Source organism: Chelon labrosus (genome assembly GCF_963514085.1).
Source record: "Chelon labrosus genome assembly, chromosome: 23".
NCBI lineage: Eukaryota > Metazoa > Chordata > Actinopteri > Mugiliformes > Mugilidae > Chelon > Chelon labrosus.
In genome coordinates, this window is record NC_140356.1 from 15385449 (window position 1) to 15404473 (window position 19025).

A 19025-nucleotide genomic window follows, 5' to 3' on the forward strand; every position below is an offset into this window, starting at 1 on the left:
ACCACGCTGCGTGGAAAACATGACTAACAATGTTAACACTGGCAAACATGTTGGTGGGGGTACTGAATCAAAGAAAGCTTAGCGAAAACTGTGGGCTTAAGTAGAATACAAATGAGGTTTGAGCTTGAGAGGACATCAAAAGGCTCCAGAGCTGGTGTAGCAGCGCAGAGAGAGGGTTGTTATTTGATAAACTTAGCAGGGGGAGTTAGGAAGTGTGAGCTGTGGGAGTGTTTGCATCCCAGCGGACCTACTTAGGAATACACCGGGGGAAACGGCAGAGAAACAGTACCCATACTTGTACTTAGAAGAGGCTCTTTGAGGTCTGAGTCAAGTGTTTTACTTTGTACGTGTGTGCTTGTTGCTTCTACTCCGCAGTGTGTTTGTTTACGGTCACCATTTTCCGAAGGTCATGAATCAGAGAGCACAGGCTCTGGGTTTGTGTGTGGAGAGACTGACAGAGAGAGGAAGAGAGGCAGAGCGAGACGTGTGTCGTTTCAGTGATGCTCGCAGTCACCTCAGCCACCCATTAATGCTCATCCTCTATGCGAGCTTGCCGGTTGCCATGGAAACGCCTCTCCGTGCTGCTGCCGCTGCTGCTGCTGCCTCTGGCAGCATCGGATCACTCTCACCGTCTTCACAGAGAGATCGCCAAGACGAGTTGCTCAGGATCAGCGGGGTCCTACAGGAGCTGCAGACTAAGGGGGATGTGCCCTCGGAGTAGATGCAACCCAGATAGGTTCAAAGTGTCTCCATGGCAACGTTCATAGATTTGGTTGATTCCCTAAAGCCTCATTGCCTCGGGACACATCCGGCAGGTCAGGAGACCATCCCCACGGTGGTGAAGCATCACAGCCGCATGATAAGTGGCTGGTAGAGGGTGAAAAAAGGGGAAGATAATAACATTTAATACAGATTCTTTAGTTTCCTCCTCTTAAAGCTTACCTTTTTATATCCAGTTAAAACAACTCAAATACAGTATTTGCTATTAACAAAATCAAATGCCTGCATGTATGTGAAATGACAGAGTAGTTCCAAGTTCCAAGGCATGAGGTAATCGTGGCACACTATTGAGTAAATAAGGCATAACGTTAGAAAAAGTGAATAGTTTTTCATGACTTCTCCATGCAAATGAAAATATTCTGAATGACTTGTGCATAATTTTATGCAAATTTCCCCAAAAAGTCAGCCTGACGTGTTTGGCATCTTTGGAAACTTTTTTGATCCATGCCAGGCTTTAAAATAAAGTTTGACGGCACTGACTGCACAAATACATGAACAGCTGTATGACGTTTACCAGATGGAGTTTCCAAAGATAAGCAAGAACCTTTATAGTCAAGTAGAGGACAGTTCTCAGAAAAACTCTTCGTAATTTTACCAGCCCAAGAAGATCGAGTAATGAGTTTAAAAGCTCCGGAACGGCTACCAGATAAACAGACCTTGTGGTGAAATTTATGAGCCTGCTCTGACTAAGACACTGCACTGGTGTTCAAGGCCTCCTTTATCTCTGTTCTTACCATGGTGGGTTTCTCCGTTCCTGCAAGGATTTTCCTAAACGAGACAGTTTCCTGGATTTTATTTCCTCCCTTCACATCATCAGTCATTAGTGCTCAATGCTGCAGAAAGGGAGAGAGAACGATAGAGAAGGGAGGGGGGGGGGGGGGGCTCGAAAGAAAGAAAAAGGAGGAGAACTCTCTGCCATCAGCACAGATCAGAGACACATTAGAAGTTACTGAAATGGAGTGGAGCAATCCCCTCGGTCTGACTTCAAAGGCAGGCGGTTTTGGAGAGAAAATAAGGACATCCGTTAAAGATTCAGAAGAACTGCCAAAAGTTGTCTGCCACTTCAATAAACGGCGTCACCGCATCTGAGGATGCAAAGACAAGAGAGACGACGCAGCCGCTGATCAAACATGTAACATATCTGGGCTATTTAGGAAGGATCGAAGGTTGTAAATAAAAATGTGACCATGGGCTGGGCTTTTCCCTGCCTTGCAAATGATCTCCTTCTCATCTCACAGGCTGCTCATCACGTGACAATACTGAGCTTCGAGCTAACTATACTGACATACAAGGCTTAACACGTTTTTTTTTTTTTTTTTATCTTCATGGGATGTAGTCTGGATCCTGTTCTGCAGATTTCCACCTCATGTTCACTAGTGGGAGCTGTTAATTAGTAGGAACACCTGTTCTAAATCATCCCCTCTCCCGATTAGGAAGACACCGTCCTGCTGAGCTCGCAGGGAACAAAAGCTGCTCCAGATTATGGCCATGCGTGAGGATATGTCGCTCATAACTGTTCCAGAGGGTTGGGACATATGGCAGAGGTTTAGTCACCTGAAAAGATGAAAGACGAAAGTGGTACGGGGAGAAAATAAAAAAAACATTTTCTGTCACATTCACACAACAGTAGCGAGTGTGCTGCTGCAGCCCCGATAGTCGTACTCATCCATACAAATCCACATATCAGTGGGAGCAGCGACAGCATGCAGCCCGTCTCCATGGCGATGCAGCATCTCCCTCATCCCGAGCGCCGACTGGATCCTCGGCGCGGGGAGCGACCTCTCGCTCGCCGAACACGTTCTGTGCTCCGAAGAAATCAGAGGAGGCTTTGATTACGGCTCGTTTGAAAACTCAGAAGAGCACTGTTCCAACTAGGACCGACTTCAAACGAGACGGGCAATGAAATCTGAGGCAGCGTCAGTGTTTGGATGCAACTTCTGAAATTGTCTCCTGTGTGCGGTGAGGCAGCAGGGGGGCCTGGTGCGTTTGAGCAAGGATCTGAAGGAGGAAAACAATATCTCCACTCCAGAGTATTATCATAATAGCTTTTATGCAGATTATCTCTGAAAGGAGAAGAAGTTTCCGCAGTGCCATCTTGCTGAGGGGTTTTAGAAAGGGCCACAGGAGGCATCTTAAAATAATCCTAATTTACTTATTCGCTCAAGAACATCATACTTTGTTCTCAAACCTTTGCTTTTAGAAGTTTTGAGACATTTATGTGACATTTACAACTGCCTTCAAAGAGGTCGACAACTACTAAACCAATCCAGTCATACTTTAGCAATTGCCAGAAAGCATGGTAAGGTCTGGCAGTAGTTCGATTCTGAAGTAAGAGGAAGAGAGTTTGGAGAAAGGTGCGGCAAGTTTTAGAAAAAGTAAGGTGTCTAAAGTAAACTGCAAAGGCTAACGTGTCCATTTAACTCGCTGACAATCTAATGGAGAGTCATTTTGTTGGGTTAAAGGTTAAACCATCCACCTGTGAAGTGTTAGCAGCTGTCCACACTCCAAACGCTTTATCTGGGATAAAAACAAAAAAACAAAGCTAGAAAATTCAAGTAATGAAGCATAACGTATCTCTGTTCTGCTCCTTCAAACTTAAACCTTGACAGATGAAACCACACTAACTTGCCGACGGCTCAATTAGACTCTATGAAGTTTAAATAAAGACCTGTCTAACCTTGAACCAGTGTCAGCTGTTTTCCATTTGACAGATGATAAATAACATAATAACTTCTGTTTGGCCTGCGCTCAATGCAGACCTGAGCTTCTTGTGCCTCTCTCTCCGCTCCGAGATGATTAGATTGTAAATTTGATCCTCAATCAATTTTATGGCACGCTCGTCTCAAGGGGCCGTTCTCAAACCGGGCTTCTCGTCGACACGGAATAAAATTTTGTGCTGCCGTTATCGATAAACTGAACGGGGGACACTGGTGTAATGGTCGAGGTCGTCCCATAGCAGGTGAAATAAAGAGTGGATTAGACCCCTTTTTTTCTTTACTTTACTGGAGTCTGTCTTTTGAAGTGAGGTTTCTCTGTTTCTGTGCCATTCTCTCTCCGACGGAGGAGCGCTGCCTGTCTGCTGCTGCATTTTTAAACAGCTACTTTCATTCCCTTCATGTATCAAATGAGGTGCATTGGGATTCCAATCTTGTAACCCTTGTTCGTGGCGCATCCCTCCGGTCTTCGCTTGCTCCTCCTCGTTGTTTCAATCCACACCTGAAAATGACACACACACACACACCTCTAATATTAATATCTGATTTTCAGATTTTGTCCTGATACCTAACGAACCTAATAATCTCATCCTCCCTCCTCCTCATTGCTTTCCTGTCATCCTGATCTGTCTTAACCTTTCTGTCTGTTTCTGCAAACACCAAGCAGCCACTAATGTTATTTTAAGCCTTGGCTGCATGCATCAACCTCTTCTCGCCTTTATTTTTTTTCTCCATAATTTCTCATCTTGATGCCTTCACTCCTTCTTCTCCTCCATTTTTTCCCTATCTCACCTTCTTCTTCCCCCTCCTCCCTCCTTATCATCTGACAGTGACAACAGCGGCGTGGCGCTGGATGATGAAGGAGGTGGAGAAGGAGAGAACGAGGGTATGCAAATGTGTGTGCTGGCGCGCATACAGAGCCGCTCAGAGTGACCTCAGTCAGGGTCTAAATCACAGAGAATTGGTGAGATTGTGTAGCGCAGAATGGAGAAGCTGAAAACAGATGTCAACACCTCCCTAGGTCCAGATTTCAGCACCACAGTGAATGGACAGCTCCCTGTGAGGACGCATTGGCAGCAGTGAAGTTTAACTTCTCACAGGATTAAATTTAGGGGCCGTCCACACGGAGACGCTTTTTGGTTTAAACGCAGATGTTTTGCATCGTTTTGGCCGATCGTCCTGTAAACGCATTGCCTTAAAACGCACTTTTCTGAAACCTGGTCCCAGGGTGAAAAAATTCGCAAACGCAGCCCTTGAGTGTTCGTGTGGATGGCGAAAACGCATACTTGCGTTTCGACGATGTCATCGCCACACCCCTCGAGCTCTTCTACTGCATAGACATATATACATAGACACGGCCTCCAATATGGCGGCGACGTTGACGTATCGCAACAACGGGCCAACCCGCTCAATGAGGCGTCTATGTATATATATGTCTATGTTCTACTGTCGATTTGTAAACAGCGCTCAAGCTTTATGCGCATGCTCCGCCTCTTCTGAAACTGAAACAGCGCCACCTATAGGCCTGGAATATGAAGTAGCGTGTTGAGTCGTGTTGAGATGGGTCCGTGTGTACGCAAATATTCTTGAAACGATGCCAGGGAAAACGGAGGGGGGGGGAGATCGTTTTTGGTACGTGTGGACTTGGCCTTAGTCTCCAGCTGCTGACTCTGGATGGTTTACGTTGTTTTGCTTGTGTTGCCTTTCTTAGCTCTGACTGAAACAAGACTAGTATTTTCAATTTTTAATTGAGGATTATTGAGGACATTGGTAGCTGTAACTTCTCAGAGAGTTTTACTCATAAAGAAGGATTGGAAACTAAGAGAATTATTTGTTATTCCCTTATCTTACTAGCTCTCTTCTAGTCGTCTCGTTTTTTCCTGAGAGTGTTCTCCTTAAATAAGAAAAACATCAATTAATCATTGTTTTGCTTTTTTCAGTTGATTCTCTTAACATTTGCTGTTGGTGTGTTTTCCTCCAGAGTGCTTATATAATGTCAAGTCACTTCATTAGTGTGGATCGATCAGCCATAACATTACGACAGCTCATTTGGCCTGATCCAACTACTGCTGAAAGCACCTACTGCGATACACGTGAGCATCAGAAATGGGCCACGGACAAAGGGAGATGGCGGCCTTTTTTTTTTTTTTTTTTTTTTTTGTCTGATGCATTACGTTTTCTTTTATATCAAGTGGATGGCTGAGTGCCTGTGTGCTGCTTATCTGGGGAACACAAGGCACCAGGATGCACCAGGGTTTTTTTGCAAACCATGTACATCCTTTCATAGAAAGAATATACCCTGATGGCAGGACAATACGCTCTGCCACAAAGCAAAAGTGGTCCAGGAATGGTTTGGGGATCACAACAACAAATTCAAGACGTTTGCTTCAAATCCCCATCTGTGGTATGTGTTGGATGAACAGGTCTGATGCATGGAAACTTGCAGGGCTTTAAGGATCTGCTAATGTCTTGGTACCAGATACCACAGCACACCTTGAGAAATCTAGTCCCTGCTTCGAATGGGTATTAGGCAGTTTATACGGGCCTGCTTTAAGGCCCTTGCGCTTGCATGAGGTGTTGAGCAAAGCTTTTTATTCGTAAAAGATCTTTATAAGATTTATAAGCGCAGAAAGCTGCCATTTAAATGTTGATGTTTTGATGTTTTGATATTAGTTCTCCGTATTCTCCAGTCCGATGTATCATGTAGTATGTGACGTTGTGAGACATAAAGCGTGGAAATGTAAGAACGCCAGAGCAGCCAATTAATCAGCTCTGCCGGCGGTCGATAGCGCAGGCAAACCATGTGAATCAGTGGACCTAATACAAGAGGTGTTAATGAGGACAGGGATATGCAGGAGGATTCATGTTGGAAACCATGCTCCCTTTCCTCGGTCTTATCTCTCAGCTCTCTCTCACACACAAACACTTGCTGACTCCTCAGCAGAGCAGAAGGGATCAGGGCACGGGGGGTGGAGAGGGTGGAGAGGGAGGAGAGGGAGGAGAGGGAGGAGGAGGAGGTGGTGTTTTGTCCTCATACCTTCTTGCATCTGCCAGTTTCTGCCCCAATTAACTCCCATTAATATCATTTGCCATGCTCCACCTTGAAGCTGACGCACGCCGCATACGGTATGAGCACCACGCAGGCACACAAAAACACCTGCACACGCGCTCACACTCAATAACCGCGATGTCTAAAGGAACATGAATTGCACAGAGTAGACAGTTACAGCTGGGCCTGCGAAACGCACCATAATGAGTGGCTTGACATGTGTGTGTGTGTGTGTGTAATAGCATGTGGCGATTGGATAGAGAGGTTTAGATTATGACACCTCCTCCTCTGATTGTCCCGGTGTCGCTGCCAACAGCTGTCAGCTGGGGAAACTTGATGGAGAGAGGGAATGTGTTGCCCATATGTGTGTGTGTGTGTGTGTGTGTGAGGATTCAAGGGTAATCCTTCGAGGGATATTTGAGAAACTTTCCAGCTCCAACCTCCGTGTGAAGAGATAAGATTTTCCATTTAGTATCAAGGTAAAATCTGATTACCTAACAACAAAGGACATCATATGGTGAGTTGAACTACATACCGTCATGTGTTATGATCAGTTTCCTCAGCACAGTCGGTGAACGAACACCCGTGGGAGACGAGAAATCTGTAGTCCTGTTTGCTCTCCCCGCAGCTCACAGCTCCCAAGCCTCTGACAAACCTGACAGCAGCAACACACACATATGAAAACGTAAACAGAATGGTATGCACGTGTGCAACCTGGCAGGATGTCCTAATGCTATATTTGAAGTCAGGGGAAGCATGTTTGCTTGTATAGAAGCAGAAAAGGATAAAGAAGGACACAAACTAAATAATACCATGAGAGCTATATTCTCAGTTTGGGGGAAACCACTTCACTTTGTCACTTTGTGTCCGTCTTTATTGTTTTCTGCAGCTATAATACCAACAAACTTGACTTTCCTAGTTTCGTCCGTGTCCTCTGCTGCATGTTGTTGCCTCTCCGTCACCGCATCACTTCCCGTCTTTCGCCACCGAACAACTATCCAACAGAGGCACACAAAAGGCAAACGGATAACTTGTGCAGCAATAAAAGAGACATTTAATCCACTATCAATCAATCACCTAATCCACTTACTATTCCAATGACCTTTTGGTTTTTTAATTTAGCCTTCACTAACAAAGATCACGCCTTAATTTGATGCAAGGACGTTTATTGGTTCACAGCACCTGAGGGAGATGGATGAAAGGATGAGAGGGGTTGAAAGGAAAGGGAGATGAGAGGGAGGATGGGAGATGGTCTTCAGATGTGGAGGAACCCAGGGAGTTTCAGGGTGGCGGCATGTCTTCTGCTACTTGTCCCAGAGTTTCCTGTAATGAAAGAGGGACGCAGAAGCAAAGAAAAGAGAGGGATGGGGAGGGCATTGGTTGTAAGACGAACAGAGGGAGATGGAAGTGTGGCTTTGTTCCTGAACCTAAGTCGTGATAATTTAATTGACTTCAGTTGATATCTTCAGAGAAAACCTTAGTAAAATAACATTAATATACAATTTAATGTATGAAATATAAATTCTGACTTGACCACACTCGAGTAAAAAAACATAAATGCCAGACAGAGACATGAGAGAATGAGCTGAAGCGCTCCTCAGTAATTGACCTCCTCTTCCCTCTGTGGTGGAGAGTTGTCTTTCTTTGGAGTCCAGTCTGAATGTAGCTCATTACCGCTCATCTCCTGCAGTGTCAGAGCGCTACCACACTGAACGAAGCCTTCGGTTAAGAGGCCTGTTTTGAAAGTTTCATTTGAAGCGCCGCAAACGCCTTCTGCCGATGAAATGTTACCTTCAGTGTTCGGATTGCGAGATTTGAAAACATCACTCATCTGAAAACTCTGAAGATGTTTGATAACATTCAGTATTTATGACGGAGATTGAGTGCAGGCAGCGGCTGGTTCGTTGGGTTGGATTTATAAAGCAGGAGATGAACTGGTTACCCCTGTTGTTTTTGCATGTTATACTTCAGCTGCACGCCATTTGTGAGATTGCGTGGAGCTACGTGACATTTCTGTGCAGGAATGAAAACAAAACAATTTCACTGAAGATAAAAGATCGCCCTCAGCCCACTTTAGAGACGGTTTTGGGGATAGAAACGATTTTTGTTTGAGCTTTTTCAAGCAGATAAAAGCAGAAAAGAATAAATTACGTGTCTAGTGAAGCTAAAAGATTAGACCCGAGTACATTGTTGGAAGATGTTTTTGCAGGAATCATTTAATATTGAAGATAGAAAACCAACCTGATAATGATGAGAACAGTCACAGAGCAAAGTCAGATTTCCGTTATATCTCTTTTGTACTTATATGCAAAGAGTGGAACATGTTTGGCTTTAGTTAGACAAACTTTTATGGCCTCAAACCTGCAGCGACTGGAAGCTGAAACCACATCTTGAGGCGTTCAGATGAGAGTCAGAGAGACAAACCTGCAGTCTCTTTGATCTCCCGTATTTCCCCTCGACTCAAGACTCTGCGGGAGATTTAAGATTTGCCGTAGAGACGACGCGCGGTTCAACACGTTCTATTAATAATACAGCTGAGAGCCTGCAGGAGAAGATTGTTTACACAGGAGGGGAAGTGAGCGCTCTGTATCAAATTCTCTAATATGAATAAAAGGGAAGTAAACAATAATGTGCTGTGGCAGACGTGGTTGAAGAAAATAGCATTTTGGGAAGATCAATAATCATTTCCTAAAGTCCTGAATTGTAAAATTTAATCTGTGCTATTCACATAAAAAAGAAATATCTTAACAGGATACATAATGTGATTAGTTATAAGAATATGCTGCTGTTTAAACATCTTTTTCCCTATGAGAAAATTGATCTTCCAAATCAGGAAGGCCACTGGAAAGTCAATAGCCTCGCTGCCTCCTGGGAAATGTAGGCTCAGGTAATGGATTAGAGCGCTCTGACATCAATAGTGGTTATTATGACGGTAGCTTGGTGCTGGTGTTATTGTCACAGCTGTGAGAGGAACGGCTGGTTGTAGTTTAACTCATGACTAAGAGGAAAACAGACCTGAGGGGAGAAGGAGTGCACAACAGGGAGATCTGACTCACCCGGATGCATGTTAAGGGTTTCTGGCTCACCTCTTGTACACTCATCCTTTCTCACCATGATGGCTGCATGAAGCGAAAGAGAGAGAGAGAGAGAGAGAGAGAAAGGGGGAGAGAGGAGTAGGGTGAGATGACAAACGGGAATGTAAAAGAGGGAAGATGGGAAGGCCACGAGTCTCTGACATATCTGGAGATGATCCGTCAGTTTAATCCACTGGCAGCTCACGTTAATGTCCTAAATTAATATCTACACTTGTACTGATTTGTCTTGAATGACATAATATGACACAGTGGCCCCTATTATAGACTTCATGTCTTGACTGACCCTAGCTGAAAGCTGGAAACTAATAGTTGTTTCCGCTACCTCTGTGACAATGAAGCACAAACACATCAGGGGAGTCAGTCATTCATCCATCTGTCTATTCATTCAACCATTCACACTCACATGCACAACAATGCTCAATTTATTTTCACGAATAAACCTAATGTACATACCTTTGTGGAAGAAACAGCCAGAAAACTGTGAGTAAAGCCACGCAGACACAGGGAGAATGTGCAAACTTTACATATAAAGGTGTGCAGAGAGGCTCCTTGTGAGACTACTGCTCCGCCTCTGAGGAGGTGTTCATGTTAACTTTCTCAGATGGGATTAATTTATCTGATTATTCCAAAATCTGTAAATGTATTATTCCATGTAAAGCCTTTAACATACAGCTTCCTCTGTTTTTGTTTAATCTACCTCCACACTGTCTTAACTTTACCGTGCATCTTCTGTACCGGCTTGTCCCAGTTCTTCACTGAAGCTTTAAAAATGTTAAAATATTTATACAAGACTTCATGTTTCCACTTAAATATTAGATAAACTAAAGAGGTAATGTGTCAGTTAAATGGACTGCCAGCATTTATACATTAAGTAGCACTACTCCACTTAATTTAATAATTTTGGTGAACTTTCAAGAGGGTTAAAATAAACTGTTTTCCCCCAAAAATCATGGATCAGAGGTTTTCCATTAATCCTCTTGCCGTGCTTTTGTCTGTTAATAAATTTAGTAATAATCAGGTTTATTTTAAGCCGCACATGCCTCCGTCTAAAGGCACTTAATCATCATCGCCAACCCAAAAGCCTTCGCCTGAAATCTTTACACCGCATGCATCACTTTTCTCTCGATTGTCTAAAACTCGAATAAATCTGTGTCAGCGTTTGGCAGCGTCGTCACAAACAAACACGGACCTCGCAGATGACTTGATTGGCCTCGACTGACTGTGAACGTGAGTGATTGTGAAAGCAACTCCGTACTGGCAGCAGAAGTGCTGCAAAGATGACTGTGCTCTCCAGCAGCTCAGTCCGTCACTGTCAGCCATGCAGCAGAAGGCTAATGAAGGCAGCCCGGCTCGTCACATAGCACCCGTGACATGCGGTCGCATCCTTGTGCCTTCCACACCTCCATGTCCCGTGTGTGCGCTACTTTTTTTCTTTAATTCTCATTGTCTTTCTCAGTTTTGCATAGCTATATTTTAATTTTCCATAATTTTATTTATTTATTTGATGTACAGACGTTATAAATATGTTCTTATGACTGAAAATTAAAGTAGATGTTGTTCACATTTCAATAGGTTGCTTTGGAAGCTCAGTTCAAGTTTGCATACATACTGACTGCTGGATATTTCAACTGTTTATCAATCATTTTAACATCAGCAACTATTTGTTACTACTTAAGCTAGTTTCAACAGTTAATAGGTTACTGTTTTTGTGCACTCTCACTTGCAACAGGTGGCATTAAAGTAGTTCAAGCCCTCTGAGGCTCACAGGCCCACATCACCCCATTTAACGATCATCAGCTGTTTACTTTTCATAAATGTTCATAGGTTCCACGTACAGCATACATGCACAACCGGTTGGAAATAGTAATAGTAGTATATATATGCCTGAATCGTCCTGTTTCTTCTCAGGGATCACCTGTTTAAAAGATTTAGATTCCACATGTATGCTTTAGTCAGATATGTGTATCTATGACAGATGCATGTTCATCTCGGTTCCCCTGCTGTTCTCTTCTCTCTCTTTTCTGTCTCTACCCGGCCGGCCTTAGGCAGATGCGTCCCTCCATATGAGCTGGGTTCAGCTCAAGGTTTCTTCTTGTTAAAAGGGAGTTTTTCCTTGCCACCGTCGCCTTCAGGCTTGCTCTGGGGGGTTTCAGGCCGGGCTTTGTAAAGCGTCTTGAGACGATTTGTATTGTTATTGACGCTACATAAATAAAATTGAATTGAAATGAATTAAATTTACATCTAATAGCAATTTCAGCCATCTATTTATTATCTATAGTTGCTTGTTCTGTAGCGGGTTGTGGGGGACTGGATGCAATAGCATGCTAGCTTTGCACAAAGAGGTGGGGTACACCCTGGACACGTCACCAGTTTACCACAGGGCTTGAACCCAACATTACGTCATCCCTTTGTAGCTCATTAAAACCACTCACCCGTCTCCCTCTCCTCATCACCCAGGTACGTGTCTGATTCTGGGCTGCATGATCTACCCGGACGGCTGGGACAGCGACGAGGTGAAGCGGATGTGCGGCGAAAAGACGGACAAGTACACGCTGGGCGCCTGCTCGGTGCGCTGGGCCTACAGCCTGGCCATCATGGGCATCATGGACGCTCTCATCCTCGCCTCCCTGGCCTTCGTCCTGGGCAACCGCCAGGACGGCCTGATGTCCGAGGAGCTGCTGGGAGACAGTAAGAAGACACACCTGTCCACGTGTTTTCAGTCTGGGGCTGTGTTTCATGGTTTGTGCTGGGTCTCTCGGTTAGAATTAAAGGAGAATTTTTTTTACAAATAAAGAAAGTTTTCCTAGTTTGGTTTGAAAATAAAAAAGGGACGTGACTGGCCTGCACAAAATGAAATGGACTCGAATGAGATGCTGCAATCACATATGGAATTAAGTGTCCACATACTTTTGTCTATGCAGTGAGAGTTGGGAGCCAGAGGCCATTTCAAATTACAAATCTTCAACCAGGACTGAAGTGACAAGCTGTTTACCTGTTATTTCACTATCAATCTTTCGGTTACTGCTTTGATTGCTGGGTTAATTGTTTGGATGATAACAACCTGCAACCTGCCAGAGCCATCTTCTAAATGCATTATTTTTGTCTGAGCAGTTGTTAAAAACACCAAAGAGATTCAGTCGTCTCCATGGAACCAAATCACTGATAGATTACGGGCAGAAGGATCAATCTGAGAGTTTGCAGGAAATGAGAGGAAAAAAAGCTAAACAAGAAACATTTAACTGCTGTGTAAACTGTGACTATTTTCTCTGACATTTCTCCAATTATTGTAGAATATTCCAGAGCCTTACCTCTTCATTCATCTAAAAAGCCACGGCTGCACTGCTCGGAACTCAGAAATCTAAGAAAAGGTTAAAAAAGACTGAAACTAATCAATCAATCAGCTAATTATGTCAGCTGTACTCTTAGTGTACACTCTAGTCCCAGTTGACAAGTCATTTATTGCCATTTAATCCCCCACGGAGCGATAGTTAGTAAATTGGTGTGCTTTTCCAAACCCATTTTATAGTAATGGAGACAGTTTGGTGCACAGCAAAGAAATAAAAGTGGCTGTGCAATTACACCTGAAATGAGATCCAGGCTATTTTCCAAAGCAAAACAAAAGAAATCCCATTGAATTTATTAAAAGAAAATCCATTTGGACTAAGTGTCTGCTCTTTGGATATTAAGCTGGTCCAGTCAGGCTTTCCTTCCACTTTTTGGCTCGATGAATGTTTCACACAAAGTCACGAGGCTCAACTCCAAGTCTTTTCTTTTTATACTGTCGAGCCTGCAGGCATTAAATTTGTGACTTGAGTCCACACCTCTGTTTAACCGGCTCGTCTAATAAAGCTCTACACAGTGATGAGACACCGCACATAAAAGACATCGTGTGATTCCCGTTACCACGCATCCTGCCAGCAGCTTCAAATTAAAAACGTCTCTCATTTCCTTCCATACTTTCACACGCACGAGTTCCTAATTTGCATACATTAGATGGATGTTGTACACCACCTGCTCGGCAGCTTTTGTTTGCTTCTGTTACCAGTGAGACCTTTCCTTTTTGGACTGGGCAAGATGACAACCCAAAGAGAATGATTTAAAAGAGCGAGGAGGAGGCGGGAGGAGAAGAGAATGCAGATGAAGAAGGACAGAGATGAAAAGCAATTGGAGAAGAGAGAGGGAGACACAGCGAGAAGGATGGGTGACTGAGAGGAAGAATGCACCAATACCAAGGGTTAATTGAAGCCTGGGGATGCTGGACAGAGTCATGAATTACTAATGGCTGTTTACACAGCTTGCTGCCAGCCTGTCTAAATGAATCACAGCCACCCTATCAGCCGGGACACAGTTGCCTGTTAGCTCGTATACGCAGAGTGACTGAAAGGAAGGAGCCATTATCAACCGAGGGACCGGCGAGGGAGGACGAGGCGGAGGGATAATGAGCCGAGCAGGCGGACGAGAGAGGAACAGCGGCAGATGCACATGAGGCATGAGACGGAGAGTGAAAATGGAGGATTCATCAAACAGCAGAAGAAGTTTAAATGGGTTGTTTGACTTATCTTGTCATGCAGGAGGATGAATAGTGACACCTGTCCCAAGTTGGAAAGCTTAAACATCAAAGGGAGGGTTAAATTACATCTGTAGGACAGAATGTTGATGTAACACTGCCACCTGCTGGTTAAGAGACTCAATTCATTCTCTCTATTTTGATCTGGTTTCTGTCTTTTTTGTGTCCACAGAGAGTGGAAATAATGCCATATAACTTCTGGTAACTGTAAAGCAGCCACACACACAGTAAGTAATCTTTCAATTAAAGTAATAATGCTCCTATAAATGTTTTTAAAGAATAACTTGATGCTCTCTCTCTAATAAATTAATACTTACAGGCATAAGCAGTGAAATGCAGCATTTCTGAATCAATACACTTTGCGGTTTTGGTGCCTTAGTCTTGTTTGACCATTACCTTGAATTAGCTACTGTAATCTTATGTAATCTTAGCTGTCCAGATACAATAATCCATAGTTTACTCTTATTTTCTGATTTAATTTCATTCACCAGATGAAATTATTAGATTACTGACTGAAAAGAATACAGGAAAATGTATTTATTTATTTAATAATTTCCCATTTAGATAGATAGACTGTAAAAAAAATACTATAATTTGTAATAGTTAAACAGTTTAGTTTACCACTAAGGGACTCATTGATTTTAGTCAACAAAACTAATATTTCAGGCTTTTTCTTAAGATTATTTTCAGTAAATTGTATCTTGCTGGTGGAGAAGTACTAAATCTGCCTCCTGAGTTACTGAAATCATTATTTATTTATTTATTTTTTTTACCAGAAAACAAATATTCAAGGTCAAAATGAATATGTCAGAATATGCCCTTCAAACCCCGTCATGAGTACTTTGCGTCCAAGTGTGGGAGGTAAACGCCTCCAAGGTTGAGATACAGATTTAATATGCTTTCAGGGAAAAGTTTCCAGCTGTTTATATTATAGCTGCAACAAGCCATTAAAAAAAAAATAATAATAATAATAATAAGTTTGACCACTATTTCGTAATGGTTGGTATCATAAAAATAAAGAATCCCTGATCATTTTTGTTATTCGTCAATAATTGTCTCCTTGAATTATGTCTCCTTGAATTATATCCGTCAGTGTAGTGATGTAGTAATGAATTCACGAGTCTGTATTTTCTACATCTCTTCGATTATCATGTAGGTGTGCATTCAGTTTAAACCCCAAGAGCACGTTTATTTTTAAAAGTTCCAGTTGGTTTGTATAATAAATAAATCAATGATGTGGGAGAAGCCTAGTAAGCCACGGGGCTCGCACCTACCCTTAAATTCAATGAGAGATTTTAAAATTAAATGCAGAGCAAGGGAAGCATTGAAAGCAAATAGGTTTTAGGCTATTTAATGGGCTTAATCGGTTACAAGCAGACTACAGGGAATAACAGATCTATATTCAAACTGCGCTATTGTAAACTGCTTTAATTTCTGCATTACTTCTCTTAATGCCTGCAGGTCTTACTGTCTAGACATACTTCAGGATCCAGCCTCCTTCTCCTGGTCCAATCTGTGCCTGGGATGCACAGTGGATGTGAGGGGAACCAACAGATCAAAGAAGAAGAGGAGGAGGAGGAGGAGGTCTGGAGGAGGGCACACAATCTTGTGTTGGAGACCAGGATGCATCTTATCCTCTCTGAAAGCTCCCGCTGTAAAATAGTCTCCATATTCATCTCAAACTGCCTATTTTTGCAGGGTGACGTTTCCTAAAAGACTTTTTACCTGTGTTTGGTATGTCACTGCATCTTCTTATCCTGAAATCTCCTCTGTGTGGACATAAAGGAAGGCTGCCAAGTGCAAAGGTTGAGCTGAAAAGAAAAAAAACAAAAAAAACAAGAACACTTGTGGAAAATAAGCTCCAAGACACTAATCGGACAAACACCACAGAGTGGCGGCCGCTCAAATCGAATTAAATCCAAACAAATTAACCATACTTTGACCGACACAAATAAGGACTTAACAGACTTGAGGTCAAATCTGTCAGATCTTCTTTCTCATCAAGACAACAAACTCCCCGCAAAGGACTTTGGCTCTGGCACTGTTGATTTAAAGGAAAGCAGTCGGCAGACACGTGAAGACTGAAGAAAATTATAGGCTGGATAACCGAACAGAGAGACTGCTTTGGTATAATTAAATGTTTGCTGTGATAGAATCAAATGGTAGTCATTATTGGTTTTGCTGGTGAGGACTGTGCAAAAAAACTGAAACGAAAAGTGCACTATATAGAAGAAAACATCTGTGGTGTCAAGTCTATAATCTGTGTATAGCTATATGTGGATTATGTCCCTGTATTTTCGTCTTGACTTTGAAATGTACACTTTGACATGTCAAGCTTTTGGTCCATTATTAGTATGTGCCATAGAGTATCTTGTGATCTGAATTGTGGAAAACTACAAGGGCATAAGAAAAGCTGTACTGGACATGAACTGTTAACAGTTTTGACTCGTGTATTGTTGTATATTTTTGTTTCCAGACATTTTTCACTGTCTCACAGCTTAAAAAAAAAAAAAATGACATACATTAAAAGTGTTGAAGTTAGCCAGAAAAAAAAAAAAAAAGATAGTGAAAGACTTTGGAGAGTTAGCTGGGCTAAGCTAGTTAGACGGAAGGATGAATGCCATTGTACTGAGAGATGCTGGTTAGCTAGGTAGCCTAGCTTGGGCTAGCACAAAGATCGGAAACCGTTGGAAACAAGGAAAATGTTAGCCTAGCTCTGTGAGGAAATGATAAACCCACTTACCAGGCATTTTAAAAGCTTAAAATATTTTTTTGCTTGTTTAATATGTTCAACCACAGTGGAATAAAAGCGCCAATAAGACGTAAAGGAGTAAAAACTACATTTAGCAGTTTAGCATCGGGCTAGCTCTTGGCAGTTGCCAGGCAAACAGACGACCGTGCAAACCCTAACCACACGTAAATAATCGATTCTAGACTTTTTTTTTCTACTTTTTAAACAAATTAGATATGCGTTGTTTACAAGAAACATTTAACGAAGCTCATGTGTGAATTTTGTTACCTTTACCGAGAGCCAGGGTTGTCATTTTTCATACGTTATGCTAATTTAAGATATCAAGTGCGACACACCCAGCCAGAACTAAGATCGGAAATGGATGAGAAAAGCTTTCAAATCTAAAGCGTGTTGAGATTTTAAAAAAAATAAATAAATAAAATAAAACAAAAAATCTCAAAACATTTCGCTTGCTTAAACTGTAAAACGACAATTGACCGTATAAAGGTAAAAACTACATTTAGCAACTTAGCATTCGGCTAGTTCTTGGGAGTTGCCAGGCAACCAGGTTAGCCTTCCGGAAAGGCTCTCCTAACGGTTGGTTAGTTACGACTGACCAACCGTAAAAAATCGGTTTTAGATTAAATTAATTACATATACTCTGTTCATGGGGCAACTTTTAAAATGTTGATATGCCAATTGTATTTTACTTAGAGCTAGATTTGCTGTTTTCAGACTTTATGCTAATCTAAGCTAACAGGTGTTGCACATATTTCTGTGAACCCACGGATTGTGTGTGACCTAGCACAAAGAGTGGAAACGAAAGTTTGCCTGTCTTTGTAAGGATATCAATTAATTCAGCCTACCAGAGATTTAAAAAGCTCAATATGCAGTCTTTTGTTTGTTTTCACCCACAAACAATGAGTAAAAACGACGACTAACCAGGCTTGCTATTTATGCTAATCTAAGCTAACAGGTGTTACACACATTTCTGTGACCACGTGGATTCTGTGATCTTGGCTATCGTTATTTGCTCAGTCATTTTAATGCTGTTAACCAAAAGTTACTAATATGTTTATTATTGAAAACAGAAAATGAGACAATGAACGACAAGGGTGCAATGATTGGTCTTTTTTTATGGATGCTAACACATTTTGTTATCAACTATGTTGGTCTTATTGATTAATGAGTGCCACACATCATATTCAAACTCACAACTTTTTATTACTGTGTAACTAAGACAAAAACTATGTGTTTCTCCATTAAACATTAGCTGTGTTTAATCTACCTAAATGTGTTTTATTTTCCCCTGTAGCGCACTTCAAACTATTATTTCGTGACTTGTCTTTATTCCAGATCATCATCATAAACCTCTTACCTGGCACACCTGGAAAAGGGGATGTCCCCTCTTCCCTGTTGACTATTGCAAGATGAATATCAAATTTCACAATAATCGTTTCTGTTTAGTGTTAGTGTTGAAATGAAAGAGTCCACAACACAAAGTATTATTACAAAAAGACAAACAAGAACTTTCTCGTCTCTTATCAGAAAAGTCTAGACTTTCGCTTCGAATTCATGACCAACAGTTGCCGAAATATTTAACCATGTTCTGTTCGAGCCTGTCCAGATGAGTTATTATAAATTAGGAACGACAGAAACATGTAAATTTCACACAAGAGACCAATAAAAAATGTCAAACTTCTTTGGAATGTGTGCTGAACGGTTGCTGGCTGTGATGCTCATACTAATTTAAAGAATCATCAAGCAAACCGTCCTTCCTCATGTTGTCGTGTTTATGATCTAAAGCACAAGAATTGGCAGCGTACTAGCGTTTTTAAATAGTAGACTCTGATCCGTTATGAAAGTGTGTGTCCCTCCTGATGTTGGACATCATGACTTACAAGGCAAGGAAATAAAACAAGAGTTTGGAAATGAACTACAAATGCAGAGAGGCCTTAAACACCTCGTTTCTTTTCCATCTTCTCTCCTGGAGGCAGACAGCCGAGCAGATATTTGTCAAAGGAGCTGGCAGCTGAGACGTCAGCACAAATGTTCCCAGAGACAAATGTCACGACAAGTGGTATAAAAC

The 19025-nt window shown here is 42.1% G+C and overlaps 1 protein-coding gene across 1 annotated transcript in view; it reads left to right on the top strand.

The window, feature by feature from the left end:
- The window catches only part of lhfpl3 (LHFPL tetraspan subfamily member 3), a gene marked incomplete at both ends in the record, with an annotated part of 34344 nt that extends 19944 nt beyond the window's left edge, over positions 1-14400 (top strand). Inside the window, 2 exons of the mRNA XM_084573877.1 lie at positions 12096-12326; positions 14378-14400. Coding sequence (XP_084430003.1) covers positions 12096-12326; positions 14378-14400 — 254 coding nt within the window. The remainder of the gene's footprint in view (positions 1-12095; positions 12327-14377) is intronic.
- Positions 14401-19025: the final 4625 nt, after the last annotated feature.